This window comes from Sipha flava, unplaced genomic scaffold (genome assembly GCF_003268045.1).
Source record: "Sipha flava isolate LNK unplaced genomic scaffold, YSA_version1 323_pilon_pilon, whole genome shotgun sequence".
NCBI classification, from domain to species: domain Eukaryota; kingdom Metazoa; phylum Arthropoda; class Insecta; order Hemiptera; family Aphididae; genus Sipha; species Sipha flava.
The window spans coordinates 1,000,372-1,028,052 of NW_020273008.1; the positions used below are offsets into that span (position 1 = coordinate 1,000,372).

Genomic DNA, 27,681 nt, shown 5'->3' on the forward strand with positions numbered 1-27,681 from the left:
GGAACAGACGGCGGCCAATCGTTTTTCGCGCCCGTACGGTGATGACTGTGTTCGAATATCACATTCAGAATTGCCGGAAGTGCGTCCTGTTAGTCTTGCCGTACAACGCAACGACCCTCTTGTAAAGTGGTTTTCGCGGTTTTCATCCTACGATCGGATGTTCAGTGTAATCGTTCAGATGCTTCGTTTCACTCTAAAATGTCGCCGCCGTCCTGTTGAACTGACCGGGTTGATTACATTAGATGAAATCGACGATGCTTTACGCATAGTCGTGTTGAGCTCACAGAAACTGTTGTTTTCCGAGTTACGTATTGAACTCGAGCGAAATTTGCGTGTGTCGTCTAAACCGTTAGCTCGCCTCTGTCCATTCGTTGACGATAAAAACGTAATTCGTGTAGGGGGTCGGTTAAAACATTCTGCGTTGCCTTTCACGGTTGAACACCCTATTTTGGTGGCCAAAAGTTCTCATTTATCGGTGCTAGTGTGTCGCCGTTGGCACAGAATTAGTTGTCATTCCGGGCCCCGAGTTATGTCCTCGCTTATTGGCCGGCAGTTCTGGTTGATGTCCCTTCGCTCGGTGATACACTCAGTTATAAGCCAATGTACTATTTGCATGCGTTTTGATGGTCGTAACCCACAGCCCTTGATGGCGGACCTACCGTCGGCTCGTGTGTCGCAATGTCGTCCCTTTACACGAGTTGGCATTGATTACGCTGGTCCATTAGAAATGCGCGAGTTGCGGTTGCGTAGGTCACGAGAGTTTAAGGTATACGTAGCCGTTTTTATATGCATGGCCGTAAAAGCAGTCCATTTAGAGCTTGTCTCGGAACTTTTCACTGCAGCGTTTATGGCCGCGTTTGATCGGTTCATTGCGAGGCGAGGTCACCCCAATGACGTCTTTTCGGATTGTGGCACAAATTTTGTTGGCGCTGCCCGTGAGTTGCGTCAATTAATCAATAGTCCCTCGTTGCAACAAACAATTACCGCGAGTTCAACCGGTTGTGCGTGGCATTTCAACCCACCCGTGGCGCCCCATTTCGGAGGTCTGTGGGAAGCTGCAGTCCGGTCCGCGAAGCGGTTACTATCACGTATAATAGGACCTCACACCTTCTTGTATGAAGAGTTTTCAACGGTTTGTATAGGATTGAGGTGGTCCTGAATTCTCGTCCCCTCACTCCGACTTCCTCGGACCCTCATGATCTGGAGTGCATTACACCAGGTCATTTTCGGATCGGCCAGCCATTGCTTGCTGTACCTCCGCGCTCGTCCGGTGACCTGGAGCGATCTATTGCCAACAGATGGAAGCTACTTGATCAATGCCATCAGGCCTTTTAGCATAGGTGGACCACTGAATATTTACACACTCACCAGGAGCCCACAAAATGGACGGACAACCGTCCCAATGTTCGGGTTAATGACATGGTACTTTTGCGCGATCCTTTAGTACCGCCGTTGGAGTGGCGATTCGGCCGTGTGACCGAAGTAATCCCGGGGCCTGACGGCATCGTGCTCGTAATCCAGATCTTAACGTCTCGTGGCCTAGTGACACGTCCGGTAATCAAGGTGATTGTGTTACCCACCCAACAAATCTGACGTACTGCAACTGAGATGATCCCACCTTCCCCTATTACCATTGTTCTTTGGTAACTATAATGTAAATTGTATAAAATAACATGTATTTTTTTTTATTTTTCTTATGTTTAATATTATTAATTTCCATTTGATAACGGTTCGGACCGTGTCATTTGTTGGTTGTTATTTTTTTTTTTTGTGTAATACCGATACTGACAACCACCCCTTCACCGACCATGGAAGGCTGGACCACTACTCTTCAATGGGGGGGGGGTATGTTCGAGCTGGTTGTCTAAATATAATATTGTCGACCTTATCTGCGGTTTTCCCCGCGATAACCGCGACCGACAGCGAGCCCCGACGTCGTCACCGTCCGTATTCTTTTACGGACCCCCGCAGTCGTCGTCGTATGTTCACCTCCGATGCCGGCATATCGCCGATCTATCGTAACGTGTGTCCTGTTTTTACTTTGTTTCGTTCACGCTTGTGCGCCTTTGTTGATTCATGCCATTTTCTACCTTCCGCGTGATTTTGCGGTGTCATCGTGTGCGTTACCACCGGTCGCCCGTTTCCTTTCGTCGTCGTGCGTGTTTGCCGCCGGTCGCCATTGCGCCGTTGTGCGTTGTACCGCCGAGCGTGTTTTACACCGTCGTCATTGCATCGCCGTTCGTACGATACATCGTTGTTCGTGGAGTGCCTGCCCGCTCTCGGCAGCAGGAAATTGGCTGCACTGTCGTCGATGGGATTGAGTACACTACCGTGAATGGCTGTATTACATTTTATATCTATGTATTTATGTTTATATTATTATTATTCCGGGCGCCCGATCTTATGTCCAATGTGTTGAATTATGATGAATTATTATATAATTACTTTGGATTAAAACCAACCTTGTTATAATCATTTAATAGTTTTTAAGTGTGAGGTGACCAGTCAAGTGTTCTACCCGATCGAACAAGATATTTAATTAAAGTTTACTAAAGTAAGTTTATAATTGTATATGAGCTTGATTTATATTTTATTAATAAGATTGTCTTTGGTGATGAACTGGATGATTTTTTGGGTAGATTCTTCATTAAGGACTTCTTTGGTGTTGGAACTTGGTTGAGGAGTGTGCGAGTTGGCTCGTATATTGGGCATTCTTCGAAAATATGTCTTTTAGTGATGCGAGTTTGGCATGTGCTGCATATAGGGGGTTGGTCTTTACTGATAAGAAAAGAGTGTGTTAGAAACGTGTGGCCGATTCTAATACGAGTGATGGCAATATTTTGACGTCGGCTGAGGTTCAAGGGAGTATACCATTGTGTAATTGAATTTTTTTATGTGCCTTAGTTTGTTTGTTGGGGGAATGGAGTCCCAGGTGAGTTGCCATGACTTGATGGTTTTGTGTCTAATTGATGTAAAAATGTCGTTGGAAGATATTTTATCAATGGTGATGATGTCATGAACGTTTTGACAAGCTAAGGAAGCTGCTTCGTCGGCCATTTCATTTTCTTTTATGCCTACGTGGGAAGGTACCCACATGAAGTCGATATTTTTTTTTGGTGTTTATTAGTTCCGATTGAGTTGATTGGGTGATTTCGTTTTTTGGCTATGGGTTTTTTAGGGCTGTTAGGACACTGAGAGAATCACTTATAATCAAAAAAATTGTTTGCTGGAAGTGAGTTTACTAATTTTATTGCTTCATGAATTGCAAAGTTTTCAGTGGTAAATATGTTTGTAATTGCCGGGAGTTTGTGTTGTATGATTTTTTAATTGTGCACAATTGAGAAGCCAACTCCATAATTAGATTTTGAAGCGTCAGTGTAGATTTGAGAATGGGTAAGGAATCTGTTTCGGGTAATGTCATAGGAATGGGATATTATTATTTTGTGGTTAGTATCTTGTTTGTTGAGAAAGAGTAATTCTGTTGAGGGTGTTAGGTTCCATAGCCATGGAGGAGTTTTTTGAAAGATGATTTTTTTCTTCGACCGAGGTATGAATATTCATTATAGTGCATAGCCTGGAGTAGTTGTCCTGTATTGTTGTGAAATTTTTTGTGCCGTTGCGGTTGATGATTGAGTTTTTGTTTTTGAAGAGATCTGTATGACTTATATGATCAGGAGTAGTTTTCCTTTTTATGCAGAATAATAGCGTGTTTTTGTCTCATATGAATTGGAGAGGCATCTCTCCCGCGTAGCATAGAATACTTTCTGTGGGGCTTGTTCTAAAGGCGCCTTTGGAAAGGTGTATTCCCTCATGGTTTATAGGATCTAAAATTTTGAGGTGTCTAGATTTAGCTGTTTTGTAGACTTGGGATCCGTAGTTAATTTTTGATAGAATTAATGATTTATATATGTTGAGCAAAGATGTTTTGTCTGCTCTCCATGTATGGTTGGCGAGGGTTTTGATAATGTTCAGCTTGGCCTTACATACTGTTTTTAGATGTTTTAGATGCATAGTCCAGTTTAATTTGCGATCAAATATCATTCCAAATATTCAGATTGAGTTGTGAAAAGGGATTTGAATGTCATTAAGGTAAAGTTTCTGGATGGTGTCTGAATTGTGGTTGTATTTGATACATTTACTTTTGGAGGGGGAAAAAATGAATCCGGATTTATTGGCCCATTCTTGTGAGGAGTGAAGTGATTTATTGAGGATTTCCAGGGTGGTGTTGATGTTACTTCCACTGCAATAAATGTAGCAGTCGTCAGCGAAAATTATATGTTTGGTGGGTTTTTGAATTTGATTGAATATGTCGTGTATTGTTATGAGGAACAAGGTTACACTGAGAACCGATCCTTGGGGAAGTCCGTTTTTAGTGGGATGTGCGTTAGATAGATGGTTATGAGCTTTTACTTGTATTGAGCGATTCGTGAGAAAATTATTGAGAAACGTGAAGATCTTTCCAGTTATACCCCATTTTTGAATAATTGGAAGTACTCTGTTGCGCCACACCATATCATAGGCTCTTTTGAGGTCGAGTGCGATGAGAATAAGGTGTTGTTTGGTATTCATTGCGTTACAGATGTCCGTGTGTAAGCTTACTATGTGGTCTAGGGTAGAGTGGTTGCGACGAAAACAACCACATTGGTTGTTTAGTAGGTGTTTAGTTACTTCGATGTGCCATATTAGTCGTTTGTTTACCATTTTTTCCAAAAGTTTGCTTAGTGTGCTTATGAGAGATATAGGTCTGTAATTGGTTTTATTAAATCTGTTTTTATCTGGTTTGGGGATTGGAATGATTATCGCTTTGCGCCATGAATCTGAGTAAAATCCTTTTTCCCAAATGAGGTTATATATTTGTAGTAGTTGATTCATACTGTTGCTAGGAAGGTTTTTGATGAAACAGAATGGAATATCGTCTGGACCAGGACTTTTGGAATTACAGTTTGACATAGCGTCCAACATTTCTGAGATGCTAAAAGGCATATTTAAGAGATTTATATGAGGGTGAGGTTCGAATTCTGGTTCATTGGTGGTATATTTTTCGTAATTTTATTTGAATGTGATAAAGACGGAGTCATAGTTTGAGTCACTACTATTTTTCCGGAAGGCCTATGGAATAGGCCTATGGGGCCTGTGACCCCATTTACCGTATTTTATACTTTATTTATTATTGTAGGCCCTCTTATTTTTCACGCATGGGCACATGGTGAAATACTGGAATATCAATATATCATGATAATATGATACCATCGATTAAACGGATTAGCATTATATACACCCTGAAATAATTATAAAACCTGAAGAATTAATTGATGCATATGCTAATAAACAACCTAGACGTCTTCAGTTATTGTAATTACAAAAATTATATTTAAAAATATGTTTTATTATAAATTTGTGTAATAAAAGTTTATGTTTCTAACAAACACTTGTATTTTGATTATTTGGTTATGAATTACGAAAGTTTTTTAAGATGGAAAAGTTATAACTATGTATATTTTGAACTTTTTGTTTGTGCCCCCCCCCCCCCATAAGACATTCCTAAATACGCCTCTGATTATAATTGAGTCTTCATCTATATTATTAGAATATGAAATATTGACCAAGAAATAACATTTTTTGAAAATATCTTTTTTTTATCTATTATCTTTATCTAGATCAATTTGGACATATTATCTTTTATCTTTATCTAGATAAATTTTGCATTATCTATTCCCAACACTGCAATTAGATGTTGTTCATTCATTGTTATGGTTGAAAATTATAAACGTTATAAACAAAAATGTGAACCATTGACTGCAATAGTTTTAAAAATATGGTCAAAAGGGTTAAAAAAAATCCTATTGCTCTGACATTTAATTTGTGCGGAATTATTGTACACGAAAATACGAATTGAGTAATAAAAGTACGCAATTAGTAATATTCTTATGAATTTGGTATGATGTGACACGCTACAATGACAGATCCGAGCGAAAGAAATGTTTTTCAGAAACCGATCGACTGGCGAGGAACTGAACTCGTAGTACGTCTGTACGCTGCTTTGTTTTTGTTTGTTTACGTACCGAGGCTGTTTGGAAAATATTATTTTCAAAAACAATAAAACCGTATGACACGAACGACGGTGCAATTGGATTAATTTTTAGTCAGCACACTAATCTTGTATCTACTTCTAATTGTTACAAATGTTATTGCCACGCACGCGCCACCGCAGATTCTCGGACCGTATTCCACGTTTGCAACAGTGAAATCTTACCTCGGCAATTCAATATCAGAGGCATCAACACGCGATGTGTATCATCATTGTACCTGATTAGGCGCGAAAATGGGTCGAATAAAAAAATTAACTATAATACACATTATCGTATCCCTCGTCCTGTTCCAGGATCGTTTGAAAACACTGAGCATACTATAACGGACCACTAGGAGAAAATAACAACAAAAAAAATCGACAACGATAGTAATCAACGCATTCTGCAGTTGGTAATCCGTGAATGACGCTCAGACACATATGTAATGTAATTATTGTTATTATTATTATTGTGCAAGCTGTGCGCGTACAACTGACGCGCGCGTGAGTTAGGTAAAGTACCGGATATGATACGGACACCCGCCAGCCGCCGCCGCCTTCTGTGCTTGCATTTAAATCCTGTTTTACGCGCTAATAAGTTAATATCAACGGCGGAGGTCTTAACCGAATAAAAAAAATGAATTATTACAGTCCGTAGTACTTCGAAATCAGTTATGTCGAGGAGCGAAATCCGTACTGAAAAAAAAAAAATTCATAACTTAATAACCTTTTCCAATTAACCTTGGTAATCCCCGCGATAACGTTTCATTCGCGAACATTGTCGGGGTCCGGAGTTCTGCTGTAAGTTTATTTTTCATTTATTTTTTTATTTATTTTTTTTTTTTTTTTTTGATATTATGTCGACCAATCTAAAATCCCAACGAGACTCGCGCCGCTTTATTTTTCCTCGGCACATACCTATAATGTTCAGACCCGAAACAATACAGTACGGCTGCAGGCTCGTGCCACGCGGGATTCTCGATGCGAGTTGAAAATCGTCCGTAAGGCGAACGATTCCCGTTACTGTCCATTGCAATTCTTCCGTGCCAGCCAGCAAGTAATAGTAGCCGTTCAGTATTTGCACGTACTGCACCGACGACGACGCAGCTCGTTTCTGCAGTGTTTCTGCGCCGAATGGAAATAACTCGATCGTACCAGCTCAAGTGTATGTGCACACGCTCTGCCGGATAATATGCATATGGTCCGCTGTTTTTCCGGTTATCATGTTCTCCATGGTTTTTATGCCCATCGGTCGTCGCATTTCACACTGCACGCGTCTAAGTAGATTAAAATTCGTGATTTCCTGTGGTCATTAACAATATCGTATAAGAAACCCTCAACACTCGGGTAAAATATTACTACTCTAATGACGTAATCTGAATCGGTTTAGTCGGATATGAATTAATTCACATCACACAATGGTTGTTTATCTTTTAGTTGAACACCATATGTACAGAAAAGATATTAAAGACGACCGTTAATTAGGTAACAATATCTGGAGCTCGGTAAATAGATACTAATATCAGTCCCCCTCCTGTAAAACCATTAAATAATTTCATATACGTATATTAACAAAAAGTTATTTAGTTGAGTGGTGAGTTATTATACGTCATATAATTTGATGCGTCAAAACTATACGTGAAAAGTTCCCGACTACGTCATAAAAGCTTTAAAATCTAATCTAAGTGTAAAACAATTATAAAAGCAGAAACTATACTCTATATGTTTTCTATAAAGTTCTAAACAGAATTATTATTTAGTATTACATTTAAAGGATAAAATAAAGATTAAAGGGAAACTGAAACCTAACGATGATCAAACAATTTTCTTTTAGCTTGAAAAAGAAAAATAAATATATTTTCAAGAGTTATCTGATAATTCTACGTAAGTTCGTTCCCATAAATATTTAAAAAAAAAAGGTAAGAAAAGGATATTTTTTTAAGAATTATTTACGAGGATTCGGTACTTCGAATGATTTTCTATAGCATCCTTGCGCTCGCGTCGCAAAACACATCAAAATAAAAATAACCGGTAGATTTTAAATGTCCTCGAATATATCACTCGATGAAATTGATAAAAAAAAAATGACCACGTAAAGTTACAGCAAGTAGTATTTTTAGTTTTTTTTTTTTCATAAAGTACAATCGTTATAAATAAATCAAAACATAAGTAAAAGGTATTGGAACAGGTAATAAAATGTCTGTACATTATTGGATAATTTATAGCTATTTATTAACCTCCAAATGTGTGCGCAATTTGTCGCAGAAGTTATAACCAAACTTCCGAGATACAAGATATATAGTTGGATAACCGCTTAAATCCTTTTTACGATTGTTCAGAATTAAGAACTCGATATTAGAAATATATTCAGGATTGAGCATTTCTTTTTCAAATTTATTCTCTGTGGGGGTAGGTAATCACGTTCTAATCTTTAGAGTTCCACGTATAATATTCGAATAACAAATAGTAAGTAATGATTATTTCTAAAAACAAATCTTTTTGTTTATTAACTAGCTCCATGTGGCTTCATTAAAATATATTGTTTTGATTTTGAATAAAAATACTAAATCTAATTTTCAGTAAGTATAACATTTCTGTATTCGATTTCAGTCGGTATTTCGAATCGTTGTACGCGAGCCGTGTAATTGATCAGACTTTTTTTAGCATTTTATTCCGTTTCTAGTGATTTTTTTTTCTCCAAGTCTTGCATATTTTTTGTCTTGGATGATTTAATTTGTTTTAAATAATATTTACAAATTAACATGAACGATATTCGAATAAATAGCACTCTTAACACTACGAAACGTCATCTAATCAATACATTATACTTAAATAAAAAACCACGAACGGAATACACGATTAATCCTCTTTCTGGGTTTCCTTCTATGATAAATACTTTTAAGAGACCAATGTCTGGATGATTTCCAAACTGTTAAGCTATCTTAAACTGTCACTGCAAAAGCGTAAGCAACCGACGTCTTATCCACCGTTTTTTCAGTGTGCACCTTTAATCCTCCCGAAAGCCACAGTTCTCTTTCGTCTTTAGCTCCGATTCACGGTCCTGTGACGCGATATCGCAAAGGACCGACTCCTGCCACTATACGGTATAAACGGCATCACATGAAGCTACAAACGTTGTTGAAATGCGTTTTCTTATATCGACCACGATGAAGTCTTTGTTCTACCGTTACAGTGCCATCCCGATCGAACTTATACGCGTGGACCGTCCGGTACTCTTGTTCCGCCTCGGACCATTTCGACTGCGAAACTAAACGATGGATCTGCGACATCGCGAACCATTCGATTGTCTTGGATCGCCGTTATAGAACCCAGGGTCTCCAATTTGTTTCTACGGGGAATCCGTTACAAAATCTACCAAATTTTCCACGGCTCAAAATACTATTTTTTTTTTTTGCACATTAACAATACTATCAATTTTGTATTACTATGTAAACGAAACGCGATACCTGACCGCCGTTGTTCGATTCTAATCGTCAAAAATATTATTAAAATTAACGTTCAAAAACGTTTCTCGCAGTATAACCGCGTTCATCGCAACGATGTAAAAACTTTCTGGATAGAGATGAATCGAAAACGATACGCTATATTGTTATTCATTCTCCATCTCTTCCTTTCCGTATTAGCATCTTGTCAGTTAAGAAAATTAATCGTTATGTTTTAATGACCGTTAACATAATAACTCCACCGTTTAGCACACAGCTTATTCTGTCGTGTCAACTATAGCTTGTGGAACACGAGAGATTGAGTAAGATTAAAATATATCAACTCGTAAACGCTACAGTGTACGTACGATCGTGTTTCGAACGGAGTTTTGACGACTTTCTACGCGGTTTTGTGGTAATATATATATGCGAAAAAAACGAACACATGCCAAACGTCATAATTATTATTATTATTAATAATTTATCGGTACTCACTTAGTTCCCTAAAATGGTATGGGTTACTGTATTTTTATAAGAAATATGCGTCAGTATTGTTGCTTAAGAATTCAATAATTTGAAATGATCCTGTTTCGTTTAACAATAAGTATTATGATAAATGAGTTTTGTGTTCCGGAAAAAATAACCATAATGTGTGTAACTTTATTGTATTCGGAATTTCCTTCGCCTACGCAATACACCATCTGAAAATATGACAAAGTTTGCAATGATAATATTATCTGTTTTTTTTTTTTTATCCTCCGCAGGCCTAAACACATTCTCCGAGAGACGATATCCGGCTATAAAGCGGCCTACTACATCATCATAAAGCTTTTCGACCAATCAGACGTAGGGACGTACAATTGCATATCAACGAACTCCATTGGGAACTCCGAAGGCACGCTAAGAGTTTACGGTGAGTAGTGTGTGGATATGATAAATGTACTGTACATAGTGTACATAGTTCTGAAACCGTTTAAATCATAATTACCGCGTTGAACATTGATTACCGATGTGTCGTAAGAATTGTTTAGCAAATTATAACGCGTAGTTAAGAATTGGTTGGTTGAGATCACGTGCGCAATGTATCTTAGCGATCATAATTCTGTCTAGAGTTTGATTTTCGAAATTCGAATTTTATTTGTAATCGACTGGAAATACGACCCTAACTACGAATTAAACGACACTCAGTCGTTTTCAACGAGTAACATCATCGTATGAAGTTCAACGAGGAATATTATTTTTCCATTTTTACTCGCAATTTACAATAGTGCAAACAATTTTCTTCGTGACATTTTTATTTTATTTTTTACAAGATAAAGTGTACCGCGATACTCAAGGAAATAATAATTTATGATATTTGAATACCGTAGTAGAATTACAATACTGAAAAATAAATCATAGGCAGAAAAAAAACCAATAACGCATTTCTATTTAAATTTCGTATTATATGATGATATCAAGGCCATGCCATCAAAATATTTTTTTGAAGGAAAAAATAAGAGTATAAACATGTTTTTTGACCAGCAAATTTTAAAATTTTAAATGTAATAAGCATTTTTATTTTAAGAAAAAAATTCAGGGGGAGCTCTGAACCTTAAACAATTAAACCCCTAACCCCCCTCCTGGCTTTCGATGATATAATAAAAAAAAAATATTAAAAATGAGGAAACGTATACAAAGAATGAGTTCAATTGTATTCCAAACCTTACAAATAACACTAAGGGCAAAATGAAAAACGTTTTAACCAAAAATTAACGATTCTTGATCACTAGGGTTTGACTTATGGTTATTTTTTAATATATAAGATGGAAGTATAATTTTTATACATAAATTCGCCTCATGACAGTCAGATTCTAAATAAACCTATTATTTTTTTCGGCTTTATTTTATGTAAATTATTTTAATTGCTTTTTTTATTACTTTTGTACAATTATTCCAGCTATGGAATTTTAATATGTTTATTGTGCTATACTAATGAAAACAATTAAATTTAATTGATAATGAATATAAAAATACTCTTCTTATTTATGTATGACAATAGGTACAGTTTTCAGTCTATGTCAAACACAAAACACGGTTATCAAGTTATTTTTGTTTCCATTTATTGGTTTAATTATTAAATGTATTAAACGTTTGTTTAATCGTAATGTTATCATATAAATAAATAAATAAATGCCTAGCCTGAAGTATTATTATATTTGTAATATAAAACCATATACAATTTGCATATTGATATACCTGACGATGCATTTTTAATTCAAAACATGTTGTACTTTATAAATATAATAATATTTCAGACTAAGCATTTATTTAATTACTAATTTATTTATTTCTATATATAAACTATTTTTTATTCATTTATATATTAATTTACGAGAATCATTCATTTACTAATTTTTAATTTATCTATATATAGAGTGTTTGTTTTCGATATGTATGGTAAAAACATTTTCTCTAATAATCGAAAAAACAGTTTCATTGATGAAAATGTTACTATATACATTACAGTAATTAATTTTTTAATTTAAAATAATTTTCAATTTTTCTATTAATTTCATATCTAATTTAAGTTCAATTTTTTATAAAAATAAATATGCTTTTGTTTGCTTTTTTCAAATAATTATATGATTCTTTTTGTCAATTATTATGTTATTATGCTTTAAAATCCGATCCCTACTGATCACGTTGATCACGTTCTGAATCTCTTCTCTGCAAAAAAAAAAAAAAAAAAGGTATAAAAAATTATACACACTTTTGCAGTTCAATATGATTTTAATCCTGCTTCGTAAGCAAATCGCAAATGTCTCGTACGAACATTTCAAATGACCTGCCCGTGACGCGTAAATGTTTCTGCAGTCCTTAATACAACGATGGGATATTTAATTGATTTTCCTAACTGTCATTTCCACTTAACTTCACTCCAAGCTCTGTACACAGCGGTCAATGTATGTAAAACAGTCCATCCGGTCACTGATTGCACCGTGCAATAAGATACGATGCATTTGCAACGTGTAAACGGTAAATGCAACAGCAACAGAATTAGTGATAAAATGAATGCGTGAACACAAAGCAGATGGTTGGCCAACGTCGAATGTTTTATACGTATGCCCCAGGGCTGTTGTTTTTCTCATCCTGTTTTCATTTGTCGAAGTCGATTAATTTCTAACACGAATTCACAACGGGAAAAAATATGCGGTTAGAAGTCGTTCTAACGCATTGTCCCATATAAACTCGTAATTGGAAAAATTCGACGGAAATCTTGGAACCTCGAATGAAAACCTAGTAGCTCAGAGTTATTTCGTACATTTTTCAACGCCGCGTACATAAATGATTTAACGGTTTCATTTAATTTAATGAATTTTAATAATTCTCTTTTCCTATTCTGGACAAGATTTAGGATTAACTCTAATGGTCCTTGTGATGGAGAAAACAAAGTTTATACTACCTAACAAATTATTTAAATATTTTCCAACATTTATTTTTCTTTTCGTAAACCTAAGATAAACTTATCGTTTCGTGTTCTTTAGTGTCTACTGTTCAACCATGTAATACTTATTCGTATATAAATCGACATTATTCCAATTATACGTAATAACTAAATACAGATTATTATGACAGAAAACTTAAAAACATTGAGCCGTTTAATATGTTATGTTTTATCTCCTTCATATCAGACGTATTAAAGTTAACATAAATTATGTTACATTAAACTGTTCACAAACGCGATTTAAAACCATTAATGCGGAAAGAACGTCGTGTACGATGTAGTTATATGATATACGTTTTCATACGTTCAGATTGGTTCTGTTTTAATTTTTTTTTTTTCAACAAAAATATTTCTACTTCGCTTACGATTTAATTTGCCAAGATAATCTTCTTATGACTAAAAACTGTGCAAAATTCCCTTTATGCTTTTAGATTATTTTTTTTAATTCTCTTTGCATGGTAGGTACATTATTAAGTTTAATTTAATATCCATACGTCTATGGGAAAAAAATCAAACTCTTGAAGACCGTATAAATGAACCGGAACCGTTTAATGTATAATTATATAAATTTTATACAAACACGATTATTTTCTAGATTTTATATTACATTCTTGGTAGTAAAGTGAACAATACACATAATAAACCATCATTCAACGTATACAAATCCACCATTATAATATCAATAATTCTTACGATTCGCAAAAATGTACACTTGCCCCGGGAGTGTTATAGAAATATTTCATAATAATAATATCAAAATCGGTTCGATTGTACAGCCTAAATCATGTCATTATTTTTATTGAAATCGTTCATCGCGTACACAATCGTATATTACAGCAACAGACAAGGGTACGCGTTCCCTAGCGCTCGGTAATGCGAGTCGGGGAAAACGTCCCGCCCGAAATGTGCGTGTTCAAAACGCCCTTCTTCTATAGGAAAAACATTAGAGTCCGCGGACATCCTCTTCCGATTTCTATACAAACTCTGAACACCCCTGCATCGCTATTACGCCGTACAACACATTTCATTCCGTGCATCGATCACGGCGGGGACATGAGCCAACCCTATCCTCCCCCTCCTGATACTTGTTCCAACGGCAGTGATGTGCGCCTGCGGACACTCGGACCGCAATTTTATAGTCCTATGACGATTTCGATTTACACCGCGACAACGATCATCACACGGTGGTCATGGTAACAACGTCTGAGTTTAATAAAAATTAACAGCACGGAACGCAGCGCGAACGGACTCGCAAGCAGTGGAGCTACAATCGGGATAGACATCAGAGGCCCAAGACTCAAAGGGGGCCGTGATCGTAGACATAAACTTGGAGGGTATTTTTTACGCGAAAGAATTACAGTGACAATTTGTTGTTAGTAAGCTGTCTTTAATGATAAAACAAATAATTTGCCAATACTTGAATAGTCATAGGGCTTACCTAGGCACCAAATCCTAGTTGCGGCACCGGTCGCAAGGCCACGCCATCGGTACGCGCCAATGCGCTGCGGTTCGTGCACACGTCGTATTTCTGTTGCGTTACCTGTGCATGTTATTATGAACATACTCGTGTGCCCAGTTACAAATAAGAAGAAATATAAATTCACTTTAATGATTCACTATAATTTTGATGTTAAAATGCTCTGAAACACTCTGTATGACAAAACTCGAATGTTCTGTAAAACCAAGACTGACTTGTGTGTCGTGTGTTTTATTCATACGAGCTGGTTGTCCGGTCTTAATGCTAGAATCAGCAGACATTCCTTAGGCAGTCGTATGGGGAAATAATATAGTATATAAACACACGCACACAATCGTGATTATTGATTATTATTATTATTATGATTATTCAAAATAAAGTACCTACCTAATTTGAATAAATACATTTTTATGTATTGTGATTAGGTACTAATAATTGCTTAATTAATAATTTCCAATGATTGTAATATAATTTTTGGTAGACATCAATTTCTCAATAAATATTCACTACCTGATCTAAATTTACATTTACAATTTTCTTTACTTGAATATGATATAATTAGAGTAGAGAAACCTTCATTTAAAACAATATTTAAAAAGTATTTCTACTTCGCAGATTTCTGTATGTACAAATTATATTTGTTCACTTAAACACATTGTTATAGTAGCCATTTTATTGTATAACACTATTTTTAAACAAAATTAAAATGTCTTTATGGATTAAATTTAACTATAATATATAAAAACATTTTAAAAGCTGATAATGCATTGTAGAATATAATATTTTTTTAATTGTAAATTATTTCAATTGATACAAGTAAACTGTAAGACAATACATTTAAAAGACAGAGATTTATATTCTTGTTCCACTATTGACATAAATAAGACAAAAAAAAAATTAAGCTAATTCAATAGACAGTACCTAATTATAAAACTTTTGAGCGAGTGACAATAAAAGTTATTACCTATTTATTTTATTTTTAATTTAGATAAATTGAAGTTATTTTACCTAATATGAAACGTCATATGAAACAAATTAGAACTAATAATCATAATTAAATGTATTATTGAAAATTTTGAGTAGGTACCTACATAAGAAAATCTCGAAATCAAACACAATTTAAACTTCAAAAGTAATTTGCTAATACTTGGTACACTTTAAAACTTAATTATTTATTAAGACCGATTACCTAATTTTAACAGGTAAATACATAATAGCATAGACTGAATTAACTAAAATTATAGTTATTATATAAATGCATAGTAGTTAACTCGACGTTTACTACTACATATAGGTACTTACAATAAATTAATAATTGATTTGAATGTATACATACCTTTAACTTCTGAAAATCTTAAGACTTCGGAGATCTTGAGAACTTGAGGGTTGAGTTGTACAAAATACAAAATATAAATATCAAACGCTCACTAATCACTACGCTGTATAAAATATTAAAAATATACACGCGAAAAAGAAAAAAGGATTAATGTAAAAAACTCGAGCACGTACACAGTACACCACGGAAGAAAATACGAAAATACAAAGACGATTGATATTTGATATGATATTTCATTTGACGATAAAGACATCTATGGCGTTTAATGTATTGGTGGTGTGGCGGTGTGACGCAGGGACATGATCGCGTGAACTTTGTTGCCGGCGGATAGTATACATAGGAAAAACCCTATATTGTTGTGATATTCTATTATCGTTCTTCGTTGCGGCTACACGGTATCAGCACTACGAACGGACCGCGGCATTGCACGTGTTAAACATATTTTAGTTTAATATCAATGCATGATATTATGAAAATTGTTTAATCCCAGTGTAGATTGCAATTTCTTTTTATCTAGATGTTAACATTCAAATTACATATTTTTTTTACAATATTTCTAATATTGATTTGAAGACTTAAACTGCTGTCACAAGGGATCTTAAATTTCTAACAAAGGGGCTAAAATAATATTAGCCCCTAGTCCCTCCCTAGTTACACCTATACGGCTATATGGGACCCGTAATTATTACGGCCGTAATAATTATTACGTATTTAATTATTATGTCTGTATTCCGCCAACGTTGGCAGAACTACAAGAGTTATTTGCTGGCCTTTGCTCACAATCCTTACAAGGCACGTATAGAGCCAGTATTGAGCCAACACTGGCAGCCAGTACTAGTTTTCCAGTACTAATGCAGTACTGGCTAATTAAAATAATCAGTACTATGCCCGTACGGGCTAGCCAACCGTTGGATGGCAATACTTGCGCAGTACTGCGCCTGTTGTGAGTATCGGCATAAGTAATAAATTTCCAATTGGGCGGTTTATAGTGTAATCATCAACCCGTACATTCATATAAATACGCACAGTGAAGTAGCCAAGGGAGGGGGGGCTAAGGGGGCTATAGCCTCCCCCATGGGCCGTGTTTATATGTATAATGTATCTTGACTATTGAATAAAATCAATGCTCGTTTTAATCAAAGGCTTATTGATGTTATGCCACTTGAAGGACTTATTCCGGCCAATTTAAATATGTATGACGATAAAAATATTATAAAAGCTGCTAAAATATATGTCCAAGATCTCCATGATGATACCTCATCTACAATCAGGGCTGACCTGTTCATATGGAGGCAACAATGGAGTCAAAATACTATTCCAAAACGGAATTCTGCTCTTGATTCACTGTCTCATCGCACCAATCTTCGACCTAACATTAAAATACTTTTACAATTATTCGCCACGTTACCAGTTACCTCTTTCACTCCGGAAAGAACGTTTTCAGCACTTAATCGTTTAAAAATTTTTTTAAGAAGCACCATGTCGGAAAACAGACTGAATGGGTTAGCTATGGCTAATATAAATAAAAAAGAGCAATTCGATGAAAGTGAAATAATAACTGAATTTGCCAGAAATTCGCCTAAGAGGATGCAGCTGTCAGAGTGGAGCAAGTGACTGAACACTGAAACCAAAATTATTATTATTATTATAAATTATATATTAATAAATATTTTTAAAACTATACTAAAATGCTTGAATTACGTTTAGAAACTTGGTGGTAGATGGTGGGAGGGTTAAGGGTGAATTCTCATATCCTCTCTTACCTTACTTATCCAAAAATAGTGGTTAGCCCCCTCCCCATTTAAAAATCCTGGCTACGCCACTGAATACGCATAATTATAATCATATTCTAATATTCGGGGATTCATAACAACGTACAGTGCTTCGCGGTGGATTCGTTTCGGCCGACCAACCTAACGCCTAAGTAACCTACGCCAACACGACGTGCGAATGTTGATCCCGGCGAAATCACTTGACGTCGATCATTTATCGGTTGCCCAACCGCGCGGGTAAACGTACATTAATAATTCCATAAACGGTGGTGTTTCAATTAATCCGTACACGGAACGATCACGAAACGTCTTCGGGGTGGGGTGGTTGGGCGTAAAATGTATAGGTTAGTTGGAAAACATGTTGCGTAGAAAATTCATTGAAATTCACCCGGCGCGTTCTTAGCCGCTGCGCGCCGGTTTGATGTTGATATCGACGCCCTTGGGATTAACCAAAAGCCGCTGCAGTTCACGGGCGAGAAAAACCATTCGTGTACACTCCCTAGGGATTTCCCTTTTGACGAGAGACTAATTTTCGTACGCCTGAAGAAAAAATGATCGCAATATTAACAAAAACTCGTTATTGTTGAACGTATATATTATAAAGAGCGATAAACATAATTTGTTAAAATAATAAAACTAATCGTTTATCGGCCGAAAATTCGTGTTTATTTAAAAAACAAATTAATTTTGTTCGAAAAAAAAAACATTACATTATTGTTGATTTAGTAATAACTTGTCGAGTTAAAAATATTAGTTTTGTTATAACAGCAAACTTGTATAAGTACTCAAGACCAAGTGCGTTTTTATGGCTTTTTTTTTTTTTAATATTATTACTAACGTTAGTGTATTATAAAATATTGCGTTTTGATGTTTTAACATTTCAATGAGTTAACAAAATACTATAACCGAATACATTTAAAAAATGTTAAAAGCGGCGGTATATTTAAAAACATAACTTGTTTGTAACTCAAACTAATGCGTTAAACGTTTATCACATCAGTCAAAATGGTTTCCACTCGTTTTTCTCAAAACACTTACACACAAGTAAATCTCAATTAAACGCTAAAGAAGCCATAATTTGGCAATATCGACCGTACAGTATATAACAAATTCTTTAAGCATAGTTTCGAAATAAAAGTATATTTAGAAGTTTATATCTTCATATAGTTCGGGGTTACCGGGGAAAAGTTTGAAAACCCGTCATTCACTATCGATCGATGTACAGGATGTGTAACTGGAAAATAGGAAACAGCATTTCTTGTGTTGTCGAATTTACTCACAAAATGAACTAAAATATAGTTGTATATATTATATACTCGTATGTATAATTCTATGTAACATAGTTACATACATCAAAAATAATAAAAAAAAAAAGTATTAAATTGCGTTATTTGTCAAAAGCATGCCAAAAGATGTTATTATGGTCCTTAAAAAAATATAACGAATTAATCACGATAAAATGCATAAACTATCATATCATATGTTATGCGTCAAAAATTATAAAAAAAAAGTTTATTAAACCACGTAATTCTCCCAATAATAAGTATGCAAAAACCGAGATTTTCTTTTAATATGTAAAATGCTCAAATTGAAAAAATAAAAATATAGATACGCTATTCCTTTCAGGAGTGCAGACAATATTTTTTTTACCAGAAAACAATTTGGGGCAATGACCTAAAAGTAGAGGTACATTATAATTTTTGAAATTGCTTACATCCACTTCCTCATAATTTGAGTGCCAAATTGTGTTTATATTCAGTAGTAGTACCTGTTCTGCTAATGTTGATATGGTCTAATTTTAAACATTCAACCATATTGAATATGTAAGAGTACCCGGACAGTTTTCGCAGTGTTTTTTTACACTAAACATGCGTTTTTGACGATCGAAATAATTTTGGGATGGATGTATACATTTTTTCTCATTTTTTGTTTACTAGGAAATATTTTATTTCGTTTAATATGTTGATATTAATAATTACCGATTGAGGTATATGTAAATATATACAATAGTATAAGTGAATAAAAATAAATATAATTTGTGAATGTACGTCGTTTGTGTGGTTTTTTCAACTTTTACTTTTAGATCAGTGATTGCACCGATTCTAAAGAATCGATTATATGTGAGATACGCATTTAAAATTTTTTTTAATGTGGATCATTTTATAACGAAATCAAATCACACGTGGTTGTGAATATTGAATTGGGTTTTTGCCGGGTCCATACTTAGTGGAAAATCAAATAAAACGCAGCATAACTTTCGAAACACAGACAGATGTTAAAAAAGAACTACACAAAAGTCGATTCTAAGTGAATCCGGATCCACTTAGAATCGACTTTTGAGATATATAAAGATAAGATTTAAGCATAAGATTAAAAAAAAAACCACAAATATTAAGGATTCACCAGATTTAAATGTAACCAAACATTTTACTTGTAAATGCTGAGCCTGAATTAGAGAAAAAATTTGAGTCGCACCCCCCCCTCTAGAAGTAAAGCTAAATACGCGGGTGTTAACCAGTTGCCCCCAACGGCTGTTATCGGGATTTTTAAAATATACCAGTTGCCCCCAACTGAATGTACCAGTTGCCCTCACATGTTAATATATACATGATTACAATATATAGCCTGTAAAATAGGGGAGGTAAATATACAAATAACAAATAAAATTATTTATAAAAATAATGTAAAATAGTATAAAATGATAAAATCAAATTTTGATATTTGCAATTATATATGATATTGTATTTTGTAATAAATAATAAATATAATATATTTACAAATAGTATGGATAAAATGAAAATTATAACGATAGAAATAAAAAATTCATAATAAATCGTAGTACACATCATATAATATGAAAAAGTTAATAAAATAATAAATATTATAATAATTATGTGGCATAATTTGTTAAAAAAAAAAAAAAAAAATTAGATAAAATATTCATATGCTTATAATAATTACTTACAAAATAATATGAAAAAGTTAATAAAATAATAATTAAAATTAAAAAGTATAATTATTTAAAACTAACAATACATTGCCCTTTTTACTATACACTCGCGTAATATTTTCCATCGTGTTAACAACGTCAGTGCTTTTCGTCTACTAAAATATACCTATTAAAGACATATATATATATATAGGTATACATCGTATCATATAATAATGTCTAACAAAAAAAAAAACTACTAATAAAGATAGGTTTAATAAATGATAATAACTAGTGTATTCCGATAAAGCGTAATATATTTGTCGTTAATATCGTTATAAATCGGCTATCCACTTAGACGCGTCTAAATTTACGTTTTTGTAAAATCCTGGCTTTGCACCTAGTAGTAGGTTATTATTCAATTATTACAAAACACAATATCATATATAATTGCAAATATCAAAATTTGATTTTATCATTTTATACTATTTTACATTATTTTTATAAATAATTTTATTTATTATTTGTATATTTACCTCCCCTATTTTACAGGCTATATATTGTAATCGTGTATATATTAACATGTGAGGGCAACTGGTACATTTTGCTCTAGATAATTTGGGGGGAATTGGTATAAAAAAATGTACTTTTGGGGGCAACTGGTACATGCCCAAATACGCACCTGTCCTGAAACCCGCGGTGAACTCGGTTAATCCAAGTTAACACTCATTATAAGTGAGTCTCTTAGTGCACTCGTCGCTTTAATGAACCCAAAGAACGAAATCATTCTAGCTATTCGAGAAATCGTCGTTGCAAAAAAATCGAATACCCCGCGTAGTATTAAGATAAATGTGTGAAAACTTCTGGCTAACGACCTCGGGAATGTTGAAACGTTTTTGACTCAATAAAAAAAAATAATAATGATATGGTAAAAACGCGTGTAAGACGTTTAACGTCGCGCCGGGAAAATATTACGTTACACGTACGATATTATTATAATATGTAAATATGAATTGCGTCGCGCGCGCGGTCGTAGCATTTACATCGGAGCCCTGTCACGTGCCGAGATGTATCGGGTGATAAGGCAAAACGGTTTCGGACGAGATTTCCTGCGATCGCCCCCGCCCACACCACCATCGACGGTTCCCTGCGTTGTACGATGTATGATGGTATTTTTCTTCTCACGCGTGCACGTCTTCCGCGGCGTTTTCACGACACCGGAGACGATCGTATCAAACACGGTCTCGACGTGATGCTCGTCACCGACCAACCCCTTTCACCTAATAGTTCCGTCCCTGCCCGTAGCTTAAAATTTTAAAATAGTTAAATTTAGTATTTACTTGATTCCTAAGTTCCTAGATGTATAATACATAACCCACAGTTTTAACTGTAAATTGTTTGAAATTAGTTTAATTCACTTAAACAATGTTAATGATGTTTTAAATAAATCGTTTAAAACGCTTTGTTTTATACACAACAACTCTGCTCGCGACTATATTCACCGCCCTTGAAACATGTCCACTCCAAACAGCCGTCTATTTTACATATACACATTCTAATTAATAACAATCGATTGGAGATGCGAAATGCGCGCGTTCGAACGCCCTAAACGTTGCCGCTTTTGAAATTTTCCACCAAAACGCGTTTCAAGTTGTGATGGCGGTGGTGAACAAGACGATGTGGCGTTTTAATGAGCTTTTGATTATCCTATTACGAATTTTCAATACGTGTAACGATACGCGTGCGCGTACGTACACCCATTGAACGCGCCTTCGACTACTGGGACGCATCGACAATTTCAGACTCTGTTTTAATTGCCGTCGCAGCGACCCATAGGCGTATTTTAGAGGTTTGTGAAGGAGTGATCGCCCTTCCCTAAATCCGTCTTTAAGGAATCGATTATATGTGAGTTGCACATTTCAATTTTATTTAATGCGGATCATTTTATAACAAAATCAAATCACACGTGGCTGTAAATACTGAATTGGGCTTTTTGTCGGATTACCATACTTAGTGAAAAATCAAATAAAAAATAAGCGTAACTTTGAAAACACAGACAGGTGTTAAAAAAGAACTACACGAAAGTCGATTCTAAGTGGATCCGGCGTTAGATTAAAAAAAAACCACAAATATTAAGGATTCGCCTGATTTAAATATTACCAAAAATTATACTTGAAAATTTTGAGCCTGAATTAAAGAAAAAAATTGAATCCCCTCCCCCCTAGAAATGAGTCTAAATACGCCCCTGTAGCGACCGAGGGACACGCGTATATTAAACATCTGCTTGAAAATCGGCTACAATTCACTCAAGCTCGAACGTTGGTGGTAGCAGAACATATTTCTACTGGGTAACTTTCACTAGGTGGCACTTCAATAAAATTGTTTACCATCGTGGTTCATAGACGAGGTGCTCTTCTGCAGAGGAACATACAGGGAAAATCAACTATGGTCGTTATAAGAATGTGTTGGTTGGTGACACGATCACCCACCACCTGGGTAACATTCAATTATCACTTGAGGGCACTAGTGCTTTGTATATTAAAATATGCTCTGGGTGGCAGTAACACCGCCGTCGACACGTAATACACGTGTACCGTATTGGCTTTGTCGCCGATCTCGAGCTACTTTTAATTACCCGCGGCGTACGTTCCGCCTGGTGGTTTTAATAAAATCACGCGAGGCATCGCGTTACGAATGCGGTATTTCCAGGGCCGTAGCAAGGGGGTGGCGAGAGGTGCCCACGCCCCGAGCGAAATTCCTAGAGGAGCGCGAAAATGAAAATCTTACATTTAACGTTAAAAATTATAACGGCCAATGTCGTATATTTTGTTCACAAAATCTTTAACATCCTTCATATTAATTAAAACGATCATTGAAAATAACATCTAATAAGCGTAATATTTTTTAATTGAAAATACGTATGTGCGCATTTTGAAGTTTCGCCCCGGGCGCAATGTTTGGTTGCGCTACGGCACTGGATTTTATTATCACGATAACGCTGCAGATCCAATGCAATACGTAGCTACCATGCTCTCAGGGTTCGTATGAAAATCAGTTTTTTTTTTTCATTCCACGTACACAACGTATTATTCAGCAATCGGTGTAGCGTGTGCGGTAAAAATATCGAACGATTTCAGACCGCCAGCCTTGTAAATCTTCAACAGCAATGATAATTTATTTAACTCAGAAACGAAATAATCACACACACATACAGGTCCCTATTAGCGCATAGGTTCTATAGGCACTGTACCTAGGGCCTACGAAAATGTGTGGCTACAATTTTTTTGTAGTATGCAAATTGGTATAAAAAAAATTTTTTTATGGTTTTTGACAATTTATATTATATATGTTTTGGATTAAAATATTTTTTTTTAACATTTGTTAAAACTTTTATCGTATAAAAATGTATAATAATTATCATATAAAAGTTAAGATTTGATTTTAATGTAGAAAATATTGTTTTTTATATTATTATTTGTTTTTTTTTTAACACTGCATGAGATTCAACACAAAATTCAAAACTTCCTCTCCCAAAGAGAAGGTTTCTTAACCATTTAAATACTGAAGAACGGCACAGCAAGAACTAAGGGCCTAGGGCCTACGACAGTGTTAATCCGGGCCTACACACACACACACACACATACACACATTATAATACGATTAGAAAATAAAAATCACCGATCTGATACCACTCACTTTAAGCAAACAAATCATAGACGTGCGCAGACCTCTTTTACAGGGTATGCAAAAAAGTGCCACTGCCTACCCCCAACACCACTGAAAATTAATTTAAGCGTTCAAAATTCAGGTAAAAATATACACACAAATATCTAAATACCTAACTGTTAAATTTAAAATTTTAATTTTTTTTCCTAAAAAAAATTACTGAATAGCCATTTCCTTATTATTATAACTGTCTTGATAATTAAAATTTAAAATAAAGTTCAAAAAAAAAAAATTAAATACATAACACTTGAAATGGATTATGTGATATATTTAAATAAGGTAAATAATAAAAAACGTGATTAGGTATATACTTAGATGAATAAGCAAAATAAATTTGATAAATAATTATAATTGATTATAAAATAATTCTGCATTCAGTCTAGTTTTTAATATCACCAATGTCTTTGGAATTTTAATTTATTACCATTTATTGTTCTATAGTTGAAAGCTATTTAATCTCTTTTAAAGCCTTGTACTTCTCAATTTCATTAACACATTAAATCGTTATTATAGTATATAATTTGAGTTTCAAAAATAAACAAAAATGTCTGAGACTTAATATAAAAATATAATAAAAATAATAATGCGGTACAAAAATCACATAATATACATTTAAAGAACAAATATAGAGATCAACAGGTCAAAATTACTATCAACCTATCAAAAAATTATTAAGTCATCTGACAAATAACTTAGTAACACTGTTTAAACTGTCAAACATTAATTTACTTAAAAATATTAGAAAAAAGTCAAAAATATAAACATGATATCAATTATTCTTGCTTTTGTTAAATTTGATATATCTTTCAAGTTGTGCATCTAATTTATCTTTGTTTGGCATTTTCTTTTCGCTATTCCTGCCACCTCTACCGCCACGTCCTCTGGAGTTACCACGGATATTTCCACGTTTGCCCCGGTTACCTCTTACTCCTATAAAGAGATGAATTTGAATTATAACCATTATAATTTAATTTAAAATATATAAATAAATATATTCCATAGTACAAAATAGGAACATATCACCACGAATGTTGGTCTACTGAAACGAGTAGCAAGGTTGGCAACAGTTGAAGAATCAGTTATAAGTTCAATTTTCATAGAACCTTAAATAATCAATAAAATGAATTAACAATAAAATTATAAAATTACAAAATATTTGAAGTACATACCATCAAGTGGTACATTGTTATATTGACGAACTACTTTTAATGCGGCATTTTTACTGCTAAATACAACATCAGCTGTTCCCAAAGATCTACCAGATATATCATAGTAAACTGCTGCAGTTTTCAATGGACCAAACTCATTGAATAGCACCTGTAAAAAAAAAAAAAAAAAAAAAGAAGTATTAAAATTAATATATAACACACAAATTAATCAAATTATAATTTCCAAGCCAACACAAAACATTCATTCACAAGACAAAAGTTAAAATATTCTTAAATACAGAAATGTATCAAGGAATATACAAGTAGAAAGATTAGGTACTTTTTTAAAGTCACTAGTTCCTGAGAAGAATTTCACATTGACAATAAAATAAAACCTAGTTTTTTTCAGTAAAACACATTTCAGGAAATCTATCAACTTCCATTTTAACCTATCAACATAAAATAGTTTTATTTATATTTTGATAAATTGAAAAATTAATATACCAGTTTTTTATAACATATACTTATAATTTATTAACAATTAATATAGAAATCATTCAATAATAAAACTCTTTTTTTTCTTCTTCTTAAAACATCTTGTTCACTAACTCAAACATTATTAAAGACAATGATACTAGAAAATATATATTATTAAAATTATTATGGAGTTCTTTTTTTTTTTTTAGTAGATACAATAATAGATCTATAATAATACTACTAAAAAATTTCTTTTTCATAGTTTTAGTAACTAATACTAATAGTAATAAAAATAGTTTTATTAACTAAATTTCTATTAAAAGATTATTTTGTGATTCATCTTCTAGCTATTTTTCTAATAACAGTTGAATAATATTGTTATTATAAATGATAATTTGTTCCATCTTAGTAGTCTTAGTTTAGTATTAGTTAGTAGTATTAAGTATGTAGTTATTAATTTTAATAATTTATGTTTATACAAATATAGTTAAATGAATTATTAAATACGTCTGAACATAGCACTATTGGGAACCCACTGAACTTTCCGCTAAAATGCTGTGTTTTGCATAACACGTTGAAAACCAAACAATATGCAGTGACCAGGTGTTATAAGCAGCCACAGCTTGTAAACCGTACCTTAATATGATAACTGCCTTCCAAGGGTCATGATTAGATAATCTATAAAAAAGTATTAATCTAAAATATAAATCCTACATTAGGAAGGCCTGATCAAAGTTAGCAAGAATTTTGCTTAAGATTCAAATAACAAACAAATAATTTTTAAGGATGGGATTCAAACAATAGTTACTGCAATAAAAATAATTTTATACAATAATCCGTGATACCGAAAAACCAAATTCGACAAAGCCAAATTTAAATTACAGGAATTCCACAAAATGATCGTCAGTTCATTGACGTGTTTTTTTTCCTTCGAATAAGGAGTTAATCCATTAGAACGCTTAGCTATGGATCTGCCCCTACGCATAGGACCACCACTGTTTCCACTAGCGCCATTTGATCGGAAATTCAATGTTCCGCCTCCACGTTTACCGCCACGAAAACCTCTGGAGCCGCCTTGTCTTCCGCCCCCACGACGTCCTCCGAGGGATGACGACCTTTTGTTCTCGATCAATCCATCTAAACTCACCTCCATTTTTGAACAGATATAAAATACCAAATCATAAATTCACAAACAGATCGTACGACGTTTGAATACGTAGGATATGGATAATACGAGTTGATTCAGAAACGAAAATGTACGAGACACCGTTAGGAGAGCGTTAAACAAAAAAAATTGCCGATACACACAAAAAACAAATGAAATGTATTATGATCGCATTACACTACGTTCTCTATAGATACACTGGACGACGAGTAGGAGTGAAATAAACAAACATCCGAAACGTGATGGTCCATTAGTAAAAAAACATGTTGGTAGCAAATCATTAAACAAAAAGAAGATTTTCAAAGATAAAAAGACTTTAGAGATTATACATTAATGTACTTATATATGTACTCGTATTATATTATAGTTTATGCCCGGCGAAATTCATCAATTGTCATTATATTTTAGCCCATTGAATACCACCAACTGTTAAGTAGATTATCCAATTGCGTTTCTTTTTCGATTTTCATTGATAAAATAATATATAACATTTTATAGATTATATTTTACATATTTATTATTAGTCATCAACATTTATGTACAAAAAAAAATGCACCCGACAACTCTATTTTTTTCATACATTTAAGTTATTCGTACCAATTGAGTACAAAAACTTGTATATTATTTATGGGGATTGCAAATGGTCAGTTTTTA

The 27,681-nt window shown here is 34.1% G+C and overlaps 2 protein-coding genes across 2 annotated transcripts in view; both read left to right on the forward strand.

Annotated features, from left to right (window-relative positions):
• Positions 1–2,536, forward strand: part of LOC112686691 — a 3,151-nt gene extending 615 nt beyond the window's left edge. The window contains exon 2 of the mRNA XM_025559099.1: positions 290–2,536. Within this exon, the coding sequence (XP_025414884.1) occupies positions 290–1,159 (870 nt within the window). The 3' untranslated portion in view covers positions 1,160–2,536. The remainder of the gene's footprint in view (positions 1–289) is intronic.
• LOC112686728 (lachesin-like) overlaps positions 1–27,681 on the forward strand; it is a 207,423-nt gene that overhangs the window by 168,452 nt on the left and 11,290 nt on the right. The window contains exon 6 of the mRNA XM_025559137.1: positions 10,275–10,423. Within this exon, the coding sequence (XP_025414922.1) occupies positions 10,275–10,423 (149 nt within the window). The remainder of the gene's footprint in view (positions 1–10,274; positions 10,424–27,681) is intronic.